This window comes from Merops nubicus, unplaced genomic scaffold (assembly GCF_000691845.1).
Source record: "Merops nubicus isolate BGI_N331 unplaced genomic scaffold, ASM69184v1 scaffold38474, whole genome shotgun sequence".
In the NCBI taxonomy this organism is placed as follows: domain Eukaryota; kingdom Metazoa; phylum Chordata; class Aves; order Coraciiformes; family Meropidae; genus Merops; species Merops nubicus.
The window spans coordinates 1-19,378 of record NW_008606924.1 but is presented as its reverse complement, the minus strand read 5'-3'; the positions used below and the strand labels follow the sequence as shown (position 1 = coordinate 19,378).

General features: G+C 41.7%; 1 protein-coding gene across 1 annotated transcript in view; it reads right to left on the bottom strand.

Moving 5' to 3' along the window:
- The window catches only part of GLYR1 (glyoxylate reductase 1 homolog (Arabidopsis)), a gene marked incomplete at its 5' end in the record, with an annotated part of 21,447 nt that extends 2,955 nt beyond the window's left edge, over positions 1–18,492 (bottom strand). The window contains 11 exons of the mRNA XM_008939801.1: positions 39–140; positions 433–543; positions 1,740–1,839; positions 3,653–3,726; positions 3,858–3,908; positions 4,640–4,696; positions 5,622–5,708; positions 8,725–8,967; positions 9,544–9,682; positions 17,183–17,262; positions 18,456–18,492. Coding sequence (XP_008938049.1) covers positions 39–140; positions 433–543; positions 1,740–1,839; positions 3,653–3,726; positions 3,858–3,908; positions 4,640–4,696; positions 5,622–5,708; positions 8,725–8,967; positions 9,544–9,682; positions 17,183–17,262; positions 18,456–18,492 — 1,081 coding nt within the window. The remainder of the gene's footprint in view (positions 1–38; positions 141–432; positions 544–1,739; positions 1,840–3,652; positions 3,727–3,857; positions 3,909–4,639; positions 4,697–5,621; positions 5,709–8,724; positions 8,968–9,543; positions 9,683–17,182; positions 17,263–18,455) is intronic.
- Positions 18,493–19,378: the final 886 nt, after the last annotated feature.

Below are 19,378 nucleotides of genomic sequence, written 5' to 3'. Positions count from 1 at the left end.
GAACCACAGATGTTAGAAGTTCAGTGCAAAGTGATTACCTGGGCCAGCTCTGTGACTGTATCTGCATCCACGGTGGACATATCCACGTAACACTTCCCTGGGCGAATCCCCTGCAACACTCCACTTGGACCAAGTACCAGCTGTGAGGAACAGAAGAGCGGTAAAGCAATAGGGTGTCTGCAAAGAAACTCCAATCGTGCAGCACAGCAGTTCAAGCAAGCCTGGCAACTGCAGTGGTATACTCTTAGAAGAATATCAAAACCTACCCCTTAGTGGATTTTTTTTAAAGAATGATTTTTGTTGGGGCATTTATTTTTTTACATAGCTGTGCTGCCCAGCATCTGCAACGACCCAGGCTACCAGGGTTAGTAGCATTCAGTGACTGTATCTTGTAGTCTAGCTGGTGGAGGAAAAATAAGAGCTAATCCTTACATCCTTTGCTGCTTTTGGATCTGATACACAGGCAAAGGTGATGTCACAGGTGGAAACAACTTCAGCAGGGGTTCTTCCCAGCCGTGCCCCCTCCTGGATGAACAAATCACACTGCAAAAGTCACAAATACAAACGTAAGAAAAAATACATACAGAGCAAACAGGTTCTCTAGCATTTTGCTGAAATACTCTGCTGCTAGGCCTTAGTACAAGTCAGGCATAGTAATGACATAGCAACTGGGTTGCCTTCTGTTGGTTTGTCCATGCACACAAAGGGCACTTGTGCGACTTTTCTGAAATACCAAGTGAAGAACTTCAAAAGAAAGACACAGGAAAAGAGAATGCTTAGGTGAAATGATAAAAGACTGAATGTTGTGGGTTTTGGGGGAGAGATAAGGGGAAAAAAAGTGGTAAACAGACATAGCAAAAGATGCAAGAGCAAAAGTGGACAGTAAACAGGAAAATGCAGAGCTAAGACTGACATGTTTTAGCAGGCTGCTGCTTCAAAATCTTGGCTTCTTCCTGCCCTATCTCTCCATGCCATCCATGTTTTGCAGTCAAAAAGAAAAATAGTCTTTTAATCCCTTTTAACAAGGTAATCCGTGCCCTTCCTGCCTTAGATCTTCCATGGTACCATCTCCCCCAGCTACTTACTTCTCCTCCACTACAAAGCATAATGCTGGCTAGAATATATGCATAACATAAGCTCCACTTTCACTTTGAATACCCTTATAAAACTCTTCTCATCACGGTCTTATGACACAGCAGGTTTTCTAAAGAACCTTCGTCACTGCAACACAAACAGCACAATGAACGTGTAGATGAAGCTATGGTCAAGCAGTGCATCTTACCACACCACTCCAAGGATGACTTCCCCAGCACTCAGTCTTTTTATCCAGCTCCATGAAACAAGGACCTGGCTACTTACGTCGGCAGAATTGCCAGAGGCACTCTGCATTGCGTTCCTCACCACATACACAAAGTCATTTTTCTGGCAACTCTCATCTCATACAAAATGCAATGGGGTGGGGACTGTTCACTCAGGAGTGACCACGCTAGGACAGACTACAGCTTCATCTAGTCAGATGTGGCCACCAACAAAAGCACCTAGGATACAATAACAGAACAAGCTGGCAAACATATACTTGTGTTTCTTTGGCATCTTCTCCCAGGCACCACCGGCTGGTGACTCCAGGCCTCCCTGTGCTGGAGGTGATAACTACTTACTTAGAAATATTTATCATCTGTACAACAGTGTCTCTTTCTCCTAACCTGAATCTTTCATCTGCACCTTAGGCACACTCGTACCTTCTCAGCAGTCCGGTTCCAGACGGTGACCGTGTGACCCATCTTCAGCAAGTTGGAGACAATGCCGCTTCCCATCAGGCCAAGTCCCAGAAATCCTATCCTGAGGGGGAGAGATGAACATCGATGCAACATAGAGCAATTGGTGTCAGCCTCTCACAGTCTTGGAAACGACGACGATCAAACCCTGGAACATCACACCAGCTAAAAAAATCCCCAAACCACAACAAAACCAAACTTGTTCTGCTGCAGTCACAGCTAGAATGGGCAGCTACTGAGCTTTAAAAGCAAGCTGATATTTTGTTTATCAAGCATCCCTAACAATTTCCTGAAGGACATCTTTAATCTGTTTAAGAAAACTACCTAAATATTAAAGGTTTGGGTGATCTGTTGTTTGTTTGTTTGTTTTTTTATTTGGGGGTGGTTGTTTGTTTGTAGTTTTGTTTGTTCTGTTTTATCAGAATTGCTGCTCTTGTACTTACTGTTCCTACTCATTGCCTTATTGAAAATAAAGAGAATATTTAGAGATCAGCAAGTGCTTCTCTAATTAATCTTCTGATTTTTAAACTAAGCCACATGTACGACTTGCTTATCCTATTAACTGATACATTACAATCTTTATCAAAATAAAGCCCACCAAGGACTACTGGGCTAAACATCACACAGACCAAAGACCTAGTCACTCCTTTACAGCTGCAATTTTGGACGGACACCGAAAAGAACTCTCAGGCCAGTGTGGATCACCACGAGTGGCAATACAACAGTCCCAGATCCCAGCTGTCTCCCCCCTCCCCTCATAAAGGCAAGAGGTTTTCCTTCCTCCCCCCTTCAAGAAAAAGACAACCCCCTAACAAGTTCCATCCCTATAGTTACCTGTAACAGGAACTCCCCTGCAGTCATTGCTGCAAGGATCCTGTCATACATCACACCTCCAGCCTCATACCAAATCCACCACTCTAGCAGGAGATTCTGAACTGCTCAGTTACATGTCTAATGTAACATCACAACAAAACCTGCCTGGCAGTTCCTCAGTTAATTCTTCAGAATTAGCCACACTACAGGTGCAAGCCAGCGGCACTCTCACAGCTAGCCACACTGCCTTTTGTTAGAGCCAACTAAAGCAAGTCACAGTAAGTCGCTATAGGCTCCTTAAACAGCACAAACAAGATCCACCTATTTCCAAGCCTTCAAAACAGAGGAGATATTTCTTCCTCTCACAATACACCTCTGAGCCACACCTTCCTGTGAGACTGTTTTACCTGAACAGCTTCATTCTTATTTTGGTTCTCCTGGAGTACAGTTGAGAACTGACATCCCATGAGAACGACCCCAACGGCAAACAGCAAGCTGTGACCTGACTCAATTTGAACAAAGCGGAAGTTAGAGCGAAACAGGAAGCTCAAGTTAGGCTTCTCTCACTCTAGAAAGAAGAAGGGGGACGTTAAAAGAAACCAGAAAGCTCACATGCTAAGCTCTTGTGCTGGGAGATCACTCCTCCCTCTTCCGCTTGTCTTATACATGCTCAGGAGAGTATTAAATAGCCCCAGTCAACTGCCAGGCACTACCCAAGAAAGATACCCTTTTATCTTTCTGCCTCACACAGCATTCAGAAACACTGCTGCTTAATGCTCTGCCCTACAGGAAAAGGGCAACTGCAGAAAAGCCCCAAATTGCAAACATATCCAGGCCAGACCTTATTCTGAATTCTTCTACTTTACAGTCCCCATTTGGTTTTTGCTGCCTCGCCTCCCTTCCCCGCTCCCCAAATCAGTTTCACACAAGGACAGAGAAGATCTGATGTTAGAGAGAAATGTTAGTTTTATTTATTCTCAGTGACAAGCTGTATAATGGCTGTATGTATGGGCTGGGAAGAAGAAAAAGGAAGAGAAATGGCTGAAGTGCATTGAAGATCTTACTTTTTGTCTGTAGGCGTGATACTGCCGTTGACTGCTGTGCTGTCTGCTGCCTGGATAGAGGTGGATCCTGTTTCCTGGGGAGGGGGCGAAGGGAGGGGCAGGAGGAAAGAGGGGAGGAAACATAAAAATACAGCACACAGCTCTGGAGGAACTGCAAGTCCTCATGACAATAAGGAATGTCCATCAAAACCAAGATATGCCTTACCTCTTCGCAAACCTTTAGCTTCTTTGTGATGGCTTGGTAACAGACAGCTGGCTGTACAGAGAGGACAAAGCATTCAGGGGAAGGACAGTGCTGATTTGCTCTACTGAGCAAACATACTGGATCCTTGTAACACAGAAACAGGCAGCTCACCCACCCACCACCATCTGCAAAGCACGAAAAATCTCAGGCCTCCCTCAGTGGGATAAAATAAAACCAAACACCTCCTGCAACATACTAAACTCTTCCTTTCCCAGCCTGCCCCAGCAGTTCAGGCTGCCTGCTGATACAGGTACAAACTCCTTTCTGCCTAGGGGGAAGAATGCAGAGCATCGCTACTCTCGTATTTGGTCCAAAGGAAAGAGAGATCTCTAAAGCCCAGCACAGAGCATCCTGCCTCCTATCTATGCTCAGTACGTCAAAGCAACTGTGGAAGCAAAACCTTCTTTTTAATATGAGAAGACAAATAAATGACCAGGGTTTTAAACAGAAAAACAACTTTTCCTACCCCTCAATGTTTAATCTACAGAATTTTTTACAACAGATCTGTCAAATCCTGGTGCTAGATAATCTTTAATTACCTAAACTATTCACTGTACTAAATGCTAAACTATTCTAAACTGTAGGGTTAGGAAGTAATTGAACTACAAGATTGCACATAAGAATCTAACTGCTGCTAGCCCCCAAAGAAGAGAATTCCAGAGCTCTTTACACATACTCCTTGTACTTAGTCTCAGCAAAGGGCAGAATGCCAAGCAGAACAATCCTGTCTGCCAAATCCTCACCTTCTCCGTTTGACTCAGCAGGATGAGATGGAAATATGGATCACTGTCCTTCACAGGCTAAAAAAGAGAAAGTGCAGGCTCAGAAACATTCCCAGGGAGTCACTGAGCAACCACAGCACATTGTTCTCCCAAGCTGTTTGAGAACAATAGCCTCAGGTGGAAAAAAGAAATTGCATCAGCTGTATCAAGCAGCCTCTTTCAGTTATGAAGCCTGTTTCAATCAAGCAGTTTACACTGTTTCATTCCCAAAATCAAAGCCATTCAAGTCCAATTCCTTATTTTGGACATCTGTAAGAAAACCAAATATTATGAGCAAAGATGAACACAGGACGAGGATCTTCCTCTTCCCAAGGGAATGAAAACATTTCAAGGAACTCCTTAAGACAGCATTCTTGGTATTGCCTGCAGATTACACCTAGCACTGTCACATACTAGGCAAACCTCTATCAACAGCAACAAGGACGGCAGGCCCAGGTATCGCACCTCCCCAACAAGTATCACAGGCACTAGCCTAGAGTCATGCTGCTCTTACTCTTCTTTACTGATCACATATTTAGGCAAAAAATAGAAGGTTTCCAAAAGCTGCTTTTGAGGGAAATCAAAGGAAACTACCCTGTATTATAGTATCCAGACAGGGAAAGACTGTCTATCCATACCATCTCCTCCAGTTTTGACAATCCAGACCCAGAAATAGTTTGACACAATTTGCTGCACTCATTTTTGCACTTCTGAAGTGTGAATTTGCAAATGGCTCCACAAAGACTGAAACCTCACTTCCCACACTACCTCTCAATTTGTCTAGCTTTGTCACAATACAGAATAACAGAACAATAGCATCTTTTTTTTTTTTTTGTGTTCCCACAGAAGGAAGAGAAGATCTTGCTATTTTACAGCCCACACAAAAGGTTCTAGATTTGCTTCCATGAACTCGGTTCCTAGAGTATACTCTAGAGTTCCTTCACAAATTTTATAAAGTTCTCACCTCACTGACACTTGGAGGCCATTTAAATCCAGCCACTGTTCCAGTCATCACTCTCTTCACTGTACTTGACTCTGGAATCGTAAGGTCCTGAGGAGATAAAAGGAGGCTCAGAAAGAGCTTACAATCTAGCTCAGAGGCTGGCCACAGCATGTTGATCCTAGGAGCACCAAATGAGTTTTAAAAAGCACTACAAACGCTTTCCATTTCACATGCCTTTCCATGAATTGTTCATATTTAAGCACAGTGTTATCAACACAGGCGAGGCGAAGGAAACATGAAATGCCAATGAAGGAATTCAACCACAGTCATGGCTTTGGGAGAATCCATTCTTCATATGCAAGAGGAATCACTGCAGTTGTGTAATCATGCAACGAGCAGAGAAGCAAACACACACACTCAATCCAGCATTTTTCTCTGATGGATGCAAAAAATAAACAAGTGGGTGAAGAACATCACCACAATCAGAGGTCTGAACTCTTCTTATCCTCCCCATCACAAAAAAAGTAGCCTATCTGTTAACAGGACAACCCTCAAAGCATGAGGCTGACAGTCACACCTGCTCAAGTCTGCAGAATCCATGAGAGAAACCAAGACGTGGACTGCCCCGTTCACTCAACAGGCCCCAATGTGCAATGTCATGCAAATACCTAATGCATCAAGTTTTTTTGCTGTTGGGCAGATTAAAATTTATCTTTCTTATTTCCCCAAGATATATAGGCTAAAATAGGTCTTTATGTTCTAAGTCATGCACAAATGCTACAGACATCTAGGTCTTTTTGCTGTTTGAATAAAACGTGCAGGACTTCTGCATAGTGTATGTCATCTCGTTGAAATGAGGGTTCAGAAATGTAATCCATTACCTCCCCTCCAGACTTACTGCCTGAAAATATATAATATACCTTAGTGTCCATGCAGAACCACAACAGAAGAGCACCGTTTATAAAAAAGCTAAGAGCAAGACTCCGAGAGGCAGTCCAGACTGATGCAACTATTCAGTCTGTTAGCAGGAACAGTTTAGGTACCAGTCTTCAACCCTTAAAGCATCTGGGAAGAGACCTGCACACTAGAATTCTCTCCCCAGAGACCACTTTGCCGTTTCAACTGGTAAAGCGTAGATGAAACCTGCTCTGATGCCTATGAGGTCATGTCGGTCCTTCAAAAATATTTGTGTAAGCTGAAAATTGAGAGTATCTGAATAATCATGTATGCCTACAGAGCATTTCTAGACAGAGCATGTCTCAGCAACAACTGGATTCTTGAATTTTATGCAACGCATTTTCACTTGGAAAGCCAAAACTGAGACCATGATGGGGCAAAAAAACCCAAATCCCAACACTGCAGTAATTCAGGACAGTGACATAAATGTTTTCTACCCCAGGACTAACAATTTGAGGAAATGATGAGAACAAGGGAAGGAGAAGAAAAGATTTTAAAATTATTTAACTGGCTGAAAAATAGCATTAAGGCAGCAGTGTTATATTTTCATTGCAAATTCTTCAGCTGTCTGTACATTACATTCCAGAGGCTCTACGGCTACTTTCTTCCGCTAGCCTGCTTATTTTCATGGCCTGTGGCCAGGCATTTATCACATAGCTGGCCACCTCATTATGATAAAAGCTGTTCAAAACCACCCCACTTGCAATTTGCCAGTAAAGTAATTTCTACTACAACAATTAACTTACAAGTACTCTGATGCCCAAGTAGTCAATACAGCAAAACCTAAGCACACAAGGTATCAGCATTATCAGAATTCTCTCAGCTGTTACTTTTGATCAATTTCTGAATTGATAGAGCTCAAAGAACAAAAGGCATTTTGCAAGTGGAAGAAAAGGCTTCGTGGCTTACTGTAACTGAAATATGTGAAGGTACAACATGCTTATAACAAGACACTTTGAAAGGTGAAAGTATATTGCTGGCAAAATGTCTTCCCGCATCAGTCAAGCCACAAGTTCTGTAATTATTAGTAAGAATTCACAAATATGGATCCATTCCTCTTCCAACTCCTCCCAAAAGGAGAAACTGATGGGCTCTATTATACAGCCTTATTTAACAGAAACTGGCTCTAAAAAAAAAAAAAGTGTGTTGGTATGTTCTTCATAACTAATATCTGAGATGATCAGCTTCATTTTACTACATCAAGAGTTTTCTTTCAACCAGCAAAGGACAATCCATTCACAGATTTAGAGATCAAAGACTACCATCTTGACTTGTATCCTGAAGTGCATTGAAAACAAGGACTGTGAAGCAGAGCTGTGAAGCTGTCTTTGAAGCACAGATACTAAGCAGGCTGCCACATGGTCTGTCAGATGAAGTCTCCCAATAGTCTTCAGGTGTAGTCCCTGATGGAGCACATGCATTGTAATAATCCATGGAAATAATTATCCGTTTAGAAAAGGAAGATCTGGACCACAACAATGAGTTCCACAATAAATAAAAAGGCTGGAACTCTGGATGAGGGTAGACAAAGTATCGGTGGCTATTGCCACTACCACAACATTCAGAAATAACAAGGAATCAAGTAAAATAATAATGCTACAAGGTTGGACCTTCATAATGGAGGATGGAAATCTAGCCTACAACACAGAAGCCAAAATGAATACGATTAATTCTTCTGGTGGATTCTCCAGGCTACAGAATTTTCTTCTTTAAGCCCTATCCCTTAAGAATAACTCAACCTCTGTGTACTGAGGGTGAAACTGAGTGACTACTAATCACTTACTCATACAGAGCAGATGAGATGGGAGAAGCCTGGAACCAGATGGAAGACCCACATCTCTTCACTAATCTTTCCTACAGAAACTGAACTTAAGGGGTGGCAAGATGAAAGGTGGATTCCCACGATACAGCACTCAAAGCCCTCTTAAAGATATGACTAGGGCCACTCAAAATAACTAACCAGTAAAAATTATATGAAGAATCAACAATATGATGGCCAAAGGTATAAGGCACCCAGATGATCTAAAAGTAGTAACATGGAACAGCTTAAAGAAAAAAATTGATACTGAACTGACTCTTCCTGCTGGCCTGGTAGTCAAGGTGCCAGTCAACCCTCAAGTCCATCTGCAAAGTCCACAGGGCACTGGCGGACATGCACAACACAAACCTTCTCATCCTTGGGTGGGCGCCCCCGCTTTCGGGGGCTCTGATCCTGGGCTCTTTTCAAAGGTGATTTTGATCCTCTCTCTGACGATACAGAAGAGACCCTCTTTTTTCCTTCCCCTGTGCCCTTCTTCAGCTTCCCTTCAGACAAACTGGCTTTGCGTTTCTCTTCACCAGCAGATTGCTTGCCTCTTTCTTCACTGGAATTACGCCGATTCTTCTCTTCACTGGAGTTATGGGAAGATGCCTGAGAGATTACAGAATAGAAGATGGTAAGGAAAGAAGAGAAGAGCTGGAATGACTTTCATGCAAAACCAAGGATGTGAAGGACTCTGTGCTGATTACTATCAAGCAGAACAATGGCACAGTAACTTGAAAACTAGGTATTTGTTAGCCCTTTGAATTTGGCGAGTGAGTTCCTGGTTACTTCTCCTGCAAAAAGGCATCAGTTTAAGTAAGCAAGTAACAGAACAGGCCACTTGAAGATGTGATGGGAGTGTGTGCACATACATGCACTTCTAACCTACTATAGACAAGATTAGATGACATCAAATTCTAGCCCCAGACTTAACACTGATTTATGAAATCACCATTAGCAGCTCAGTTAGCCTCTCCAGTTTCTCCATCAGTTTAAAAACATTTTTTTCCCACCAAACAAGATTCAACGGGGAGAAGAACGGACAGAGGAATAAAAAGCCCAAAGGAATGAAAATAAACTCCCCTTAACTAGCCAAAGGCAACAAACTCCTTTCACGCAAAACCCCATCTGATCATCATTCACACCAAGACTTGTTTTGATGCACACAGTAAAGAACCCACTCACCTGGTCCTTGCCTTTGGTTTTTCTAAGAAACTCCTCTACAGCATCCACAGCTTGCTGGAAGCGCTTACCCTTGTTAATCTTTATCATTTCCTCTTTGTGAGGGTGATAAGGCTTCAGCTGCTCCACTTTGATCCAAGCACTAGAAACAAATAAAAAGTTACATTCTCCAAACAGCAATTTGCTCAACCATCCCACTTGTAAAAACACTTTTTTTTTTTTCTCCTTCTCCAGAGCAACTGATGGTAGCAGCCCAAACTCCCTTGCTTTCTACGACCTGAAGGGCTGTGATTTCTGCATTCACTGAGAACTTTCTTCTGGCACTTTCACTTGATTTCTCTCTCAAATCTGATATCCTCTTATGCTAAGCAGTGCTCTGCTCTAAACGTTATTCATATTCTCTATCAGCAAGACAGCATTTGGATGTGACTGGAAGTGCTTGTTTAGAGCAAAGGCAGTCTAGTGACTGCTCCTGTATCACCAGGAAGAATACCCACAAGCAATGCCTCTGCATAAGGTAGCCAATAATATGAACAAGCTTGAGAGACTGTTGAAAGTGGAGGCCACTCAACAATTCTAAGCAATCAATTCCTTGTTCAAACATATTGTGCACACACAAGTGTCTGCAAAAACTGGAGAAAACCCTCCAAAATTATGTATCTCACGACACAGCTAAGCACAAAAGAGCGCGGGCAAACATCACAGCACTCATGATTCAACAATAATTGTTGAATGTATTTCTGACATACCTTGATGTTCTGCACGAAAACAGCATTTTGAGGAAAAAGAACCATTTTATTCACTGGTTATATTTTAAGATAACTGGTGGAGCAGCACAGTATTTATCTGACAGCAGTCCTACAAAGAAACTCCAATAACTTCCCTGTTTCCACTGCTGCTAAACAGGACTTTCTGACATTTACCAAATGGTTTAAGTGGCCAAGTACAGGGTGACAACTCCACTCTCCTTCAGGTTGACAAGCTCTTCTACCACGCCTCAATGCAGCTTAGGGGAATACCATTGCTTTCAACATTCCTTGTGGCTCTCCAAGAGATTACACTACCTTCCTCTTTTCCCAAAATCAGGCCCAGCCACAGTGGTAGAAGGTCCTACTGAAAACAGAACTGGGGAAGTTTTAGAAAAGCTTTCCCTGAGCTAGGATGAGTTAGCGTATAGCAGCCCAGCACACAGTAAAAAACAGTCCAACTGATTTTCTCTGGTCCCAAAATATCTCTATATTACAGATACTGACTAGCCATTATTATAGGTTTTAAACATTCTCCAGTGCAGTCTAACTCCTGCAAGCAGGTGAAGTGGCTGAATAACTGCCTTTTCAGACACTAAGCATGATATAGGATATATTCTTCATAATAACTGATTTAGTATAATATAGCAGGTCAAACCATTACATTCAGACTAGCACCTGCCATCCACCAGCTATTCTGAGAATCCCTCCTACCCACCCACACATTATAGCAAAATGTATCTTCAAATTCTCTTACGCTGTAAAGCTCTTCCATGGCACTCAGTGACAAAGCATCCCTAGGCACTAGACAACATCAGCTCACAAGAAGCCTCACCATTATGCACATAAAGGAAAAAAAATTGGGGCACATTATAATCAAGCATGTAAAACATTGCCAGATTTTAATTTCTAAATCATTTTTTTTTTTTTTTTTTCTGTCAAGGCATCCTCTAGGGTCTCTGCACACCAGATCCTTTTTCACGATGCGTTCATCAGCTTCCTCTCTCAATACTCTTCCTTTGGTATGGAGAAAGTCTGCAACAAAGGCTTCTGGCTCCCAGGCTCCAAGGTACATCTTCCCCAGGACAAAGAGCCAGACATCTCAGACACACACTAAGTGAAAAACAGTCTTGAATACTGCTTTGGCTTTAAAAAGACATTTAAAATAAAATAAAAACAATTATAAAATATTGGTCTTTTTCTTTGTAGTTTATTCTTTGTGTCACCTATCTAGACAACTCTCTACAAAACACGAACGTGTCTTTTGATGTCCATAAAGCATTTGCCTGCAACGTTTCAAACACTTGAGAACAAGAGAACTTTTCACCAAACAAAATAATTCATGTTTATACACAAGATCTCCCTGTTAAGCAATAATCTGGAAGCCAATGAAGGCAAATATTTAGATAAGAGGTCTCTGGGATGCAACATATAAAAGTAACTACTATTTCTCTCCTGACTCAGCAGTGAATTAATGTCCTAGAAAAGCATTAGTGGCAAAACGTTACTGAAATGTCATATTTAAGATGGAATTGTACCCATGCTGCTGCACAGAAGTCACCTGGTATCTGTAGGGAATAGGCTAAATGGAAAGTGAAAAGGTGTAAATAAAATACATGTTAGTAACGGGTTCTCTGTTCATTCCTCCATACTCTTCCTCATCCCCTCCAAGCTATCATTCTTACAAAACCACGCCGCACATAGAATCCACGTTACACCCAGCGCAGAATGCTTGTAACGCAGAGGCAAGTGCAAACGTGACCTGGAGCTGCACGGCCAACAGTGGTGCAGAAGAGGCAGAACCAGAGAAAGGGGATTCAAACCCACAATACAAGCTTCTCACAGGCAAGGAGACCTTAAATTCTTCCAGTCTAAAGACATCAATTCGTAGTGATAAAGCGGAGATTAGAGGAATATCCATAAATACTCATTTTTTTGCAAGCCTCACAGTTAGGGATGGAAAACAGTGGCGCTGTATCTCCAAATCTCTATTACTTACTACAGTCTAGGAAAAATTTCATAGAAGTTTTACAATGTAGCAGTTTAGGTGCCCACACCAAATGCTAAAACAACCAAATTTCAAAGTCAAAAGAAAATTGTTTGGCTGTTTGTAAGCCCAGTGTGTATGAGTGCACAACAGTAAAATCAAGATGGGTTTCCTGCTGTTAGAAGGGAATGCCCCAATTTTCATCAGTAAAACAACTCTGTATTGGGTCTGGTTGAGCTGATTTTCCCATTGCAGCCCTCATGGAGCAGGGCTTTTGTGTTGGGAGGTAGAAGAGTGTTCATGACACCCGTGTTGTGACTACCACTGAGCAATGGTTGCACAGCACAGAGGTGGGGCAGCTACTCCTTGGTCCTCCGGAGCAACCACTGCACGTTTTGGAGCCCTGCTTCCCAGGAAGGGGCCAGACATCGCCTGGGGATGGGAAGGAAAGAATAAATCTTTGGTTCTTTATCTTTGTTTCCACGCATGGCATTGCTTGGGTTTGCTTTCTTATTAAACTGCCTTTATTTTTACCTACAAGGGGTTTTGTCTTCATCTCATTTTTCCTTTCCCCTTTTTGCTCTGTGGAGGAGCGACAGAGTGGCTTGGTGGGTATCTCTTGCTCAGCCAGGGTTAACCCACCACAAACTCAAATGCCTGAGCTCTGGAATTTCACATGTAAACATCTTAATGGAAAAAAAAAATACAAAAATGACCACGCTATATTAGAATAAGTGTCTGTGCAGCTGAAAGGAGGGGATACTTTGCAAAAGAAAACAAGCAGCAGAGAAATACTGAAAGAAATTCTACGGGTTACACTTTTCAAATTTGTGGACCAGAAAAATTTTGCAGAGTACTTACACATCCAAAGACACAGAGGTGGAGAAGTTGTGCCTACAATAGTTCTCAGCTGTGACACTCTACCCACTGATATGTCCAACAACATTCCAGCTGGCTCTGCTATCCAGCAGTCTGACTACAGCAAGACAGAGCTCCACGTGGGATAACCTGCCTGCCTGAGGAACACCTACCCTGTGAGCTGACCCCTCTGTCACCTCAGCCTGTACCCTCACTGCTGGAGAGGATCACAGCCCACACCTGGCTGACTTTAGGAAACTGCTTTCTGATGTCAGGACCAGAAAAAGCATTTTAGAAAGACACAGAGAAATTTTTCTCCCCTTGAAAACCAGGGAGACCAGTGGCAGAGGAATAGGGCAGGTGTTTGCATCCTGACAGGATATGGAGGATGGGAATGCAGCGAGTGCTGTGCTAAAATCCCAGTGCCTGATGGAAGTAGACTGCAGATTATGACACTTATCTTGGACTGCAAGCTTCCTCCAATTTTTCCTTAATATATCAAGTCAGGAAGTGTCCCTTGACCCCACCACATTTAGTGAGACTATTTAGTTTTGTACTGATGCTTCAAAAAGGCGCTCTGAGTAAGAATGGACTGCTCCAGCTTCCTGTTGAGACTTTGAAATACAAGACTTGCAAGGCCACTTGTCTATTACAGAATATCTAAGGGGGAAAGAGGATGGGATAGGAGGTGAACGTGTCTGTTTGTACACACGTATCCGATGACTGCAGGACTCTCCCTAGTTTGTATATGAAACACAGTAGAATGATACCTTCAAAGCAATTATTTTTTTTAGTTTTGACAGTGTCATAATGAATTCCCAGGCAGGCCATAACATGTAAGAATATTTTTAAATGGGTGAAGCACACCAAGAAGAGCCTGAATGCTAGGGGCCTGCCAGACTGTTAGTTCCAGCTACTAAAGCAAACAAACACACATATATACCAACATATAAATTCTTATGTTACAGTACTTTAATGGAACAATCTACAAAGAATTCCTAGAACAAGACTGTAGCTTGGGAAATAGGAGGTGATCTTCAAAACTATCTGAAAAGCACAGTTCGAAAGACAGATCAAAGATGCACTTCTATTTAGAAAAACTAAATTAAAATCTTTGATACTCCCATAATTGGAAGTTGTTACATGTTTGCCAGGTCTGTGGACAGGAAACATGAACTATTCTCAATTTTAGATGAAAAATCATTTTAATGTGGCTTATTCTGAGAAGAGACATTCAGAAAAAGAACTCCTGTGCAGACTGGAAAAATCTCCTTATCACTTTGGAGAACAAGTTAATGAGACAATGAGTTAATGAATACAAGCATCACAATTAAGGGAACCACTTAGAATAAGACATGGATATTATATTACTACTACGAACACGAAGGTGGTTTTCACTGTGGTAAAGCACAGGTGTACTTCAGTTTAAACGAATAAGCAAATTCTTCTTCCACAGGTAGAGAATCCCCATCTTCCAGAAAACCTATTACTCTGAAAGTGACAGAAGGAACTAACTCCACCAACACAATAAACACAAGGAGCATAGAGCTCAGTAGAAACTTCATCAAAAGCCAAGTCTTAGATCACAGTCTGAATGCACTCGTGCTCTCACTTTCATGTCTTCAGCCAAAACTACTTACAGTCTTCCAGGTAATGTATATCCTTACGTCACTGCAGCATTGTACTGGAGCAGTGACTATTAGTATTCAATTCACAGGTTAAGAAAAATGCATTTTCTTCTGTGCTGTATCCCAAGGTGCTCAGGATTTCCCAAATAACCAAAATCTATCTATACATGACACCAAAATCACTGCCAAACTCATCAGTATGCTTTCATTCACCCCTCCGCTCTGCCCAGATCCATGCACAGAAGTTCTTCCTTCCAAGCAGCTTTCTCCTCTATCATTGATATGACAAACTAGAGCCACCTAAGTCAGGAGGAAACAACTTTTACCTAGCCTGAAATGGTGGCATTTCACATCCATCACCTGGGACTCCTCAGAAGAAAGTAAAACTATCAAGTCTGAGACTGTCTACACATGGACAAGCTGGTTGGTAACCACCCACACCTCATGTTTGTGAGAGTGGTTCTATGCGGCAACCAGCATCACGTTCACCTTACACAAACTGGACAACAGGGAAATAACTTTATACCCAGATCCTCACCTGTTAAACCCTGACAGAGTAAGGAACACGAGAACACTTGTAAAAATGGATCAGTGGCATAGTGATGTCACCTTATAAACTTGAAAGTGGCAGAAGGAGCAAAGGCCTCAAAAGCAGAAGCAAGATGGACTACAGTATCAGTATGGGTAAGTTTACTCATCACGCCACAGACTGCAGTCCGCAAGGGAGCTTCGCATCCTCCTACCTGTCACACTGTTCGTTAGGCAGAGGAGTGACATTTTGTCAGTTATGTATTTCTACTTACACACCTAGAGAAAAGTATTTCCAAAACACATTAGTTTACTTGCACAAAATAAGTAATTTTCTCTTCGTGCTTACATTTTAAGTGAAATCATTTAAATCTCTCCTGATATGGTTCGCTGATTATGCTCAAAGATAAGGATTTTCTCCATCAGAACACTGCTTGAGAACACTCTTTTTAAAACGTTCCAAATCACGACAGAACAGGCACACAAGTTTCTCTCTTCCGTCCATCAGTATTATTTTAAAAGAACAACAGGGACATTATTTTTATTTATTTTTCAGGTAGGGTATATGATAGTCAAAGCGAACAAACTTCTGAATCGTGATTGTCTAGCAGGAAATGATTAAATTTCACAAGGTAGAGGTGGGGGGTGAGATGTGCCAATGACCACACTACCTTACTGTGCCAGACGACTGGATTTTCCAAAGCCAGAGCTTTAGAACTGTGTGGTAAATCCTGATCATTTTGCAGCTCTGAACTCTTCATTTGCAATCGCACTGCTAATCTCAGCTACAGTACCCCAGATGTAGGACCACTTTTCCCAAACTTGTCTTAATCAAAAACATCTCTATTTGATTCAGTGAAGTGAAATACAAGAATTAAGAACAATCAGGACATAGTGTATCTCCTCGACTTCTAGAACTTGATCAGCTCAAAAAAGCATGTTTAACAACAAAGCCCTCAAAATCAACTTCTGCCTGCCTTACATTGCTAGAGACCCAACAAACGTTCCTTTTAATCTGCAGCATTCACTCCTACTCCATCAAATTCAAACCTCAGTTCTTAATGGAAAATTATTTTTAACTATTGAGCAAAAATAATTTAGCAGTCAAAAATCATCTCCTTAAGAAATACCCACTAAACTGTCTCAGTTCTTGTTACCTTTTTTCCAAAAAGTAAAAGGTTTTCTAGTCTTCCACAGGTATTTCTAATTTTCTCCCTTTTCACATGACTTAATGCAAAATAGCAATAAGGGAAAAACTGCAAAATTAGCAAAATCATCTTCGTTTTCCTGAAATGCCCATGTCCTCAGGTTTTTGTGTTTGGGGTTTTTGTGGTGGTTGGTTTCTTTTTTCACTTTATAAGTATCTAAGTCTAAGACAACTATGAGTTTGTACATGTGTTTGGTATCAGTAAGTTCTGCCTTTTAAAAAGATAGTCCACGCAGTTTGGGCTTTCCTACATTGTAAAGTCTTCCCAAAGCACACGATATTTTCAGTCACCAGGTATGACAGTCTGTTCTTTCACAAATGGCAAGTATATAGCTGGTTTATTCTTCTGGCAGAAAAACAAATGCCTGCTCTTAGCTGTACCTCTCTCATGTGCAGTTACATGCTAAAATCCAACCCAGTCATGTCACATCTACTCCTCTAAAAATGGCAAGCTACCAAAAACTTTCCTTCACAGTGACAACTAAAACCCTAAGTACCTAAGTCTTTACAGTCTTCAGACACACACATCAGCAGCTTTAGCAATAAAAGTTGAATTTTTTTTTACATGCAGATCAAAGACAATCCTTTGCAAAGCTACACTGCACCACATTAGTAACTATTTCTTCCACAACAGATCATTATTATACGGCACAGTATTTTCACCAGATGAAAACAAGCAGGTACATACTGATCTTCTGTTCCAAAAAACTTCACAAAGAAGCACTTTTTTCCACGAGGTTTCTTCAGATCTTTAGGTGGATTAACAATCTGAAGGTGATTAGAAGTGAAAGTTAAAAGGCACATAATGAAAATTTGTACTCTGTGACTTTACTATCATGTGTTATAGTTTCTATAATTTATTTTTTTTTTTAACCTGACTAGGAAGAGAACTTCAATCTGCTTTAAGTCTTTCAAGTAAATATGTAACCCACATATTTCCTTCCATATGGGTACATTGCAGCAAAGTAAAAAAGTACCCAAACTCCACAGATACATCACCTACATTCTCAATGAGGTTTTATTCTCCCTATCCCCAGGAGCTAAGCTAATGAACTTTTCTAAAATTCAGAAAGTCAAATTACATTAATAAAAATTTGTTCCACTTAGGTAACTTTTAAAACTTACACCTGAAGCTCTGTTCTTACTCCTAGAATAGATTGCTTATAAAGTTTAAAATACTAAGAGAAAAGTTGTCTTTAAGTTACTCGGGTGACATGCGAAAGACCGGAGGGGAGCGTGGACATAACCCGATCCAATAACCAAATGTTTACAGCTCTCAGCCACACTGACACTTTTCCCTGCCACACGCTATTATCTCAGCATGCTGAGTCCTCATACCTACACCAAAAATAAAAGCAAAGTTCTTTTAGAGAAGTAGAAATAACAAAAATAGCATATATAATTTTTTTTGTCTTTCATCAGGAAAAAAAAACAACCAAACCAGAAGAGAAAGTTTAACTCCTCCCTACCCCTAGAACAACTACACAAAAAACATAGCTCTAGAACGGTATCTTGAGAAGCCAGACTCTTTATTTCTGTTATTTAACACAGTGCATTTACCAATTTCTTATGTAAGGGAAGAAGCCTATCTCGCAGAAAGTAATAAGTATTAAAAACCTAAATATTGGAAACACAATCAGTTCCAGAGCTCAATCAACTGCTCTCTGTTGCTTTTCATTCCACCTGAACTAACTGCTGTTAGTGACAGACTAAACTTCTAAATCAAATAAAGACTTAAACTGGTTCACAGTTTAGCTATCTGGGGCATACATTTAAAACCATCAAACCAACCAATATTGATCTTCAATTGAAATGCTTTCAGGCAAAGCTTTCTCTGTGCAGAAGGAATAAGCAAAATAAATTAAAAAAAAAAACACACAAAGGAAAAAAAACAAAAACACACAACCAACCAAACACAAACCAAACCACAAACAACACCCACCACAACAACCAAACCTCACCTTTCCTGGCCATGGAGGATACCGGCCCAGCTTCCCCCTAAAGAAAATAGGAAGTATTAGGCATGAAAACCAGAGGAAAAAAAACCAGCCATCCCATGATTACCATTTTACATTATGTCATATTTTTCTTACTATGAGCGTTACAACTTGCAGTCAAAACCTAACATGAAAGGCAAGAAGCACAGCTGACACACAAGCTGTTAGATACCTACACCTAAACCAAGCCTCTAAACAACCTGCAGAAACTTGCTGGACTACTAGAATTTAAGCAAAGAGCAGCAGCACAGCTGCTGCCTGCGAGGTACAGGGCTGCCATGCTTAGTACTCTTGCAAGACTGAATCTTCCCTCAGAATGGACTGAAAAAAATATCGATGCAGGAAATCAAATCAAGGTTCAGGTTGATAACTGAACAAAATAATCTGGACAAAACGGTCTAGTGAGTAGAGGAACCACCGATTTCCAGCTCAGGTAGCTAAGGTTCCTAGAAGTTCTCACAGGAGGGCACAAACGGCAGGATCCCCTCAACAGGTGCTGCATTATCACTCTCTTCAGGTGCTCGACACCACAGCGCATCAGCTCTTACAGGGCTCGATGGAAACCCCTCAGCTCTCCTGATCAGAAAGCACAAAATCACAGCTCTCTATTTGAGCGTGAAACCGGAGTGACAAGGTGAAATGGCTTCCATAAGCTTCAGCAGCTTACGGAAACAAACTGTTTCCCGAGCTGCAAACAGCCGTCGCCTTCCCGGATCGCTGTACTGCTGCAAAAAGCGTTCCTTAAACCCTTCTCAGCTACGTCCTTCCCCCTCCCCCGGGAAGGGGCCGTATTTCCAGCCGAGCGCTGCAGGACTCGACCCCTGCCCGCTCCCCTCACTCCCTCCATCTTGCACAGCTTCCGCGCCGCGGGGCGGGCGAGGCGCCGG